This window comes from Moschus berezovskii, chromosome 3 (genome assembly GCF_049115385.1).
Source record: "Moschus berezovskii isolate FMDL1 chromosome 3, NW_MosBer_1.0, whole genome shotgun sequence".
Lineage (NCBI taxonomy): Eukaryota > Metazoa > Chordata > Mammalia > Artiodactyla > Moschidae > Moschus > Moschus berezovskii.
In genome coordinates, this window is record NC_142462.1 from 116,942,498 (window position 1) to 116,948,990 (window position 6,493).

Genomic DNA, 6,493 nt, shown 5'->3' on the forward strand with positions numbered 1-6,493 from the left:
AATATACAGTCTTGATGTACTCCTTTTCCGATTTGCAACCAGTCTGTTTTTCCATGTCCAGTTCTAACTGTTGCTTCCTGACCTCCATACAGACTTCTCAGGAGGGTAGGTGGTCTGGTATCCCCATCTCTTTCAGAATTTTCCACAGTTTGTTGTGATCCACACAGTCAAAAGCTTTGGCATAGTCAATAAAGCAGAAATAGATGTTTTTCTGGAGCTCTCTTGCTTTTTCAATGATCCAGCTGATGTTGGCAATGTGATCTCTGGTTCCTCTGCCTTTTCTAAATCCAGCTTGAACATCTGGAAGTTCACGGTTCACGAACTGTTGAGCCTAGCTTGAAGAATTGTCAGCATTACTTTGTTAGTGTGTGAGATGACTGCAATTGTGTGCTAATTGTTTGAATTCTTTGGCATTGCCTTTCCTTGACTGGAATAAAAACTAACCTTTTCCAGTCCTGTGGCCACTGCTGAATATTCCAACTTTGTTGGCATATTGATTACAGCACTTTCACAGCATCATCTTTTAGTATTTGAAATGGCTCAACTGGAATTCCATCACATCCACTAGCTTTGTTCACACTGATGTTTCCTAAGGCACACTAGACTTCACTTTCCAGGATATCTGGTTCTAGGTGAGTGATCACACCATCGTGATTATCTGGGTCATGAAGATGTTTTTTGAATAGTTCTTCTGTGTATTCTTGCCATCTGTTCTTAATATCTTTTGCTTCTATTAGGTCCATACCATTTCTGTCCTTTACTGTGCCCATCTTTGCATGAAATGTTCCCTTGGTATCTCTAATTTTCTTGAGATATCTCTGTACAAAATGTACAAGACATATTCAGTTCAGTTCAGTTCAGTTCACTCGCTCAGTCGTGTCCGACTCTCTGCGACCCCATGAATCACAGCACGCCAGGCCTCTCTGTCCATCACCAACTCCCGGAGTTCACTCAGACTCATGTCTGATGAGTGATGCCATCCAGCCATCTCATTCTCGGTCGTCCCCTTCTCCTCCCGCCCCCAACCTTTGCCAGCATCAGAGTCTTTTCCAGTGAGTCAACTCGTCGCATGAGGTGGCCAAAGTATTGCAGTTTCAGCTTTAGCATTAGTCCTTCCAATGAACACCCAGGATCGATCTCTTTCAGAATGGACTGGTTGGATCTCCTTGCGGTACAAGGGACTCTCAAGAGTCTTCTCCAACACCACAGTTCAAAAGCATCAATTCTTCAGCGATCAGCTTTCTTCACAGTCTAACTCTCACATCCATACATGACCACAGGAAAAACCATAGCCTTGACTAGATGGACCTTGGTTGGCAAAGTAATGTCTCTGCTTTTTAATATATTATCAAGGTTGGTCATAACTTTCCTTCCAAGGAATAAGTGTCTTTTAATTTCATGGCTGCAATCAGCATCTGCAGTGATTTTGGAGCCCCAAAAAATAAAGTCTGACACTGTTTCCACTGTTTTCCCATCTATTTCCCATGAAGTGATGGGACCAGATGCCATGATCTTTGTTTTCTGAATGTTGAGCTTCAAGCCAACCTTTTCACTTTCCTCTTTCACTTTCATCAAGAGGCTTTTGAGTTCCTCTTCACTTTCTGCCATAAGGGTAGTGTCATCTGCATATCTGAGGTTATTGATATTTCTCCCGGAAATCTTGATTCCAGCTTGTGCTTCTTCCAGCCCAGCGTTCCTCATGATGTACTCTGCATATAAGTTAAACAAGCAAGGTGACAATATACAGCCTTGACGCACTCCTTTTCCTATTTGGAACCAGTCTGTTGTTCCATGTACAGTTCTGACTGTTGCTTCCTGACCTGCATACAGGTTTCTCAAGAGGCAGGTCAGGTGGTCTGGTATTCCCATCTCTTTCAGGATTTTCCACAGTTTATTGTGATAGACACAGTCAAAGGCTTTGGCATAGTCAATGAAGCAGAAGTATATGTTTTTCTGGAACTCTCTTGCTTTCTCCATGATCCAGCGGATGTTGGCAATTTGATCTCTGGTGCCTCTGCCTTTTCTAAAACCTGCTTGAACATCTGGGAGTTCACGGTTCACATATTGCTGAAGCCTGGCTTGGAGAATTTTGAGCATGACTTTACTAGCGTGGGAGATGGGTGCAATTGTGCAGTAGTTTGAGCATTCTTTGGCATTGTCTTTCTTTGGGATTGGGATGAAGACTGACCTTTTCCAGTCCTGTGGCCACCCCTGAGTTTTCCAAATGTGCTGGCATATCGAGTGCAGCACTTTCGCAGCATCATCTTTCAAGATTTGAAATAGCTCAACTGGAATTCCATCACCTCCACTAGCTTTGTTCATAGTGATGCTTTCTAAGGCCCACTTGACTTCACATTCCAAGATGTCTGGCTCTAGGTCAGTGATCACGTTATTGTGACTATCTTGGTCATGAAGATCTTTTTTGTACAGTTCTTCTGTGTATTCTTGCCACCTCTTCTTAATGTCTTCTGCTTCTGTTATGTACAAGGCATATTACTTATCCATAAACCATTATTTGGTGAAAGTGAATCTCAGTTCAAATAAATGACATTTTGTACAGTCCCCTTTTGATCTTTGATTTTATCTTGGGGATTACCATATCTTCATTCAGTTCAGTTCAGTCGCTTAGTCGTGTCCAACTCTTTGTGACTGCATGAACTGCAGCACGCCAGGCTTCCCTGTCCTTTACCATCTCCTGGAGCTTGCTAAAACTCATGTCCATTGAGTCAGTGATGACATCCAACCATCTCATCCTCTGTCATCCCCTTCTCCTCCTGCCTTCAATCTTTCCTAGCATTCAGGGTCTCTGTGATGAGTTAGCTCTTCGCATCAGGAGGCCAAAGTATTGGAGCTTCAGCTTCAACATCAATCCTTCCAATGAATATTCAGGACTTATTTCCTTTAGGAGTGACTGATGGTAACCTTAACCCTGTATACGAGACAGCAAAAGAGACATAGGTGTATAGAACAGTCTTTGAGACTCTGTGGGATGATTTGGGAGAATGGCATTGTAGCATGTATTATATCATATGTGAAATGAGTCACCAGTCCAGGTTCAACACATGATACAGGATGCTTGGGGCTAGTGCACGGGGATGACCTGGAGGGAGGATGTGGGGAAGAGGGAGGTGGGAGGGGGGTTCAAGAAAGGGAACACACGTACACCTGGGGCGGATTCGTGTCAATGTATGGCAAAACCAACCAATATATTAATGTAAGGTAATTTGCCTCCAATAAAATAAATTAAAAAAGAAAGGAGTGACTGGTTTGATCTTCTTGTAGTCCAAGGGACTCTCAAGAGTCTTCTCCAACACCACAATTCAAAATCATCAATTCTTCAGTGCTCAGCCTTCTTTATGGTCCAACTCTCACATCCATACATGACTACTGGAAAAACCAGAGCTTTGACAATGTGAACCTTTTTTTGCAAAGCAATGCCTCTGCTTTTTAATATGCTGTCTAGGTTTATCATAGCTTTTCTTCCAAGGAACAAGAGACTCATAGAGACAGATAGAGAGATGTAGGACTTTTCCATACACTAAAATTGACAACCCATAAATACAAAAGCAATGAATGAGTTGGAATGCCACATTTTGTGAACATCATTACTAATAATTGAATCAGGCAAGTAATCGATAGATGCTCAAATTAATTGCTGAAAGCTTTATGAGGAACAGAATATTTACATATTAATTTTAATGGATGCTCCATTAAATTACATTAGGAAAAAAAAGAATGATTTTATAATGGAGATGGTTGGGATGAATCATCTTTACCAAGTGATCCAAGTTACTGTCACCAACAATGGGACAAATTAATATCATGCACCTACTCATGGATAATATGTTTTTCCTGAAGAGAGTGAATAATCTGAATCAAAAATGAGGAATTTTGTATCATTCAATTTGAGGAACACTCTACTAAAGAAGTACTCTTATTCCCTTCAAAAATATCAGTGTCATGAAACCCAAAGAAAGGTTGAATATTCCAAATGAATGAAAACTAAAGAGTGGGAGGACTAGAGAGAGAAAACTATAAATTAAAAGATCAGGTTAATTTGAAATTGCTTGATTTTAATCATTGTATTGTGGTTAGGTTAAATAAATATCTTTGCTCTTGGAGAAATAAATGAGGAATTTAAGGTAAATATGCATCATGTCTCCAACGTAAACTCAAGGGGTTCAGAAAGAAAGAATATGTTATATATGGAGAGAAAAAGAGAATAAAAAGGCAAATATAAAAGAACTATTAAAATTCATTGAATCTGGGTTTTTGTATATGGGAGTTCTTTGTACAATTCTTAATGCTTTCCTATCTTTAAATATGTTTCATATTGAAAGTTAAAGAGGTCATCGATTTTGAGGAGTAAGTAGAAGAAGGGCACAGCCTTTGTCTGAGCTCATTTTGAGATGAGTAACTCCCATTTCCCTTGATTCTCCACCTCTGACTCCCTGTATCACATTTCATTCCTTGACAAGCTATCATTAAAGAATGGGAAGCAACCAGTCATGGGTCACAGAATTCATCTTGGTAGGCTTCCATCTCAGTGCAAAGATGGAAAAGCTTCTCTTCTGGATCTTCTCCCTGTTTTACATCTTCAGTCTGCTGGCAAACGGCACGATCTTGGGACTCATCTGTCTGGACCTGAGACTGCACACCCCCATGTACTTCTTCCTCTCACATCTGGCCATCATCGACATGTCCTATGCTTCCAACAATGTCCCCAAGATGTTGGCAAACTTAGCGAACCGGCATAGAACCATCTCCTTCATCCCATGCATACTGCAGACTTTTCTGTATTTGGGGTTTGCTGCTACTGAGTGCCTGATTTTGATGGTGATGTCCTACGATAGGTTTGTGGCGATCTGTCATCCCCTCCAGTACACTGTCATCATGAGCTGGAGAGCATGCAGGGTCCTGGCTGCCACTTCCTGGGCATGTGGATTTATTCTGGCTCTGGTCCATGCAGTTCTTCTCCTAAGACTGCCCTTCTATAGGCCCTGGGAAGTGAACCACCTCTTTTGTGAAATTCTGTCTGTCCTCAAGCTGGCCTGTGTTGATGCATGGATCAACCAAGTGGTCCTCTTTGCCGCCTCTGTATTTGTCTTAGTTGGGCCCTTGTGCTTAATGCTAGTCTCTTACCTACGCATCCTGTGGGCCATCCTGAAGATCCAGTCTAAGGAGGGCCGCAGAAAGGCCTTCTCCACCTGCTTCTCCCACCTCTGCGTGGTTGGACTCTTCTTTGGCATAGCCATGTTGGTTTATATGGTGCCAGACTCCAATCAACGAGAAGAGGAGGAGAAAATACTGTCCCTGTTTCACAGTCTCTTTAATCCAATGCTGAACCCTCTCATTTACAGCCTGAGGAACGCTCAGGTGAAGGGTGCCTTGTACAGAGCTCTGCAGAAGAGGCCCGTGTGAGGGGTATATACAGTGTTGTTTGATTGGGGATTTTCTTTTAAAATGTGTGGTTTGCTGAAAGAAAAACTCAGAAAAATTTCCCAATGAGAAATTTTATATAAATATGGTAATTGTCCAAATTCTAGCTCAGGATACAAGGCAAAGACTCTTGGAAATGAGCATCTTTTGTCCCTTTCTTTCAGTTCAGTCGCTCAGTCATGTCCGACTCTCCGCGACCCCATGAATCACAGCACGCCAGGCCTCCCTGTCCATCACCAACTCCCGGAATTCACCCAAACTCATGTCCATCGAGTCGGTGATGCCATCCAGCCATCTCAACCTCTGTCGTTCCCTTCTCCTCCTGCCCCCAACCCCTCCCAGCATCAGGGTCTTTTCCAATGAGTCAGTTCTTCACATCAGGTGCCCAGAGTATTGGAGTTTCAGCTTCAGCGTCAGTCCTTCCAATGAACTCTCAGGACCGATCTCCTTTAGGATGGACTGGTTAGACCACCCTTTGTCTTTAGGGACAGCTAAATTATCAGATTATTTAGTCTTTCTTAAAAAATACTGAAGTCTATCTTTTAAAACTAGGAATATTAATGAATGAACAGAAAATATAAGAAAATTACATTCTTATATTTTTCTGGTTTATGTACTTAGACATACATTACTTCTTATCACCTTCTAGTAGCTGGACATGGTACAGTAAAATTAATATCATAAGAGAAATCCTCCAAAGTAGAGTTGAAATTTCAATACAGAAAATACTGTAGTTAAATTATTCTACCTCACCAATTTTAAGGCCAGTGGATGAAGCAAGAGTTTAGAGAAACTCTAAATTCCTTGTGGAATAATTTAGAAGGAAAGAGAAAAAGTTAGAGAAAGTATAGTTCAACAAGAAACTATGTAAACAAATATATAAAAGTTTAGGGTTTGATCAAATAAAGAAAATTCATTAGTAATGTTTAAATTATACTGGAGGTATGAGTCTTGAGTTCTGCTCAAACTTTACATTTACTCTTAGATTATGATGATTTCTAATAAGTGTCTAAAAGACACTTACTCCTTGGAAGGAAAGTTATGACTAACCTAG

General features: G+C 41.1%; 1 protein-coding gene across 1 annotated transcript; it reads left to right on the top strand.

Annotated features, from left to right (window-relative positions):
• Positions 1-973: 973 nt before the first annotated feature.
• Positions 974-5,421, top strand: LOC129552159 (olfactory receptor 2A2-like). Its single transcript, XM_055420322.2, has 3 exons — positions 974-1,190; positions 2,377-2,380; positions 4,491-5,421. Exons 1-3 carry the CDS (start codon positions 974-976, stop codon positions 5,419-5,421), a joined length of 1,152 nt encoding a protein of 383 aa, XP_055276297.2.
• The last annotated feature ends 1,072 nt before the right edge of the window (positions 5,422-6,493 follow it).

What these genes read in the sequence shown, in the direction of transcription:
- LOC129552159 (XM_055420322.2), top strand. Translation starts at nt 974, where the DNA reads ATGCCATCCAGCCATCTCATTCTCGGTCGTCCCCTTCTCCTCCCGCCC.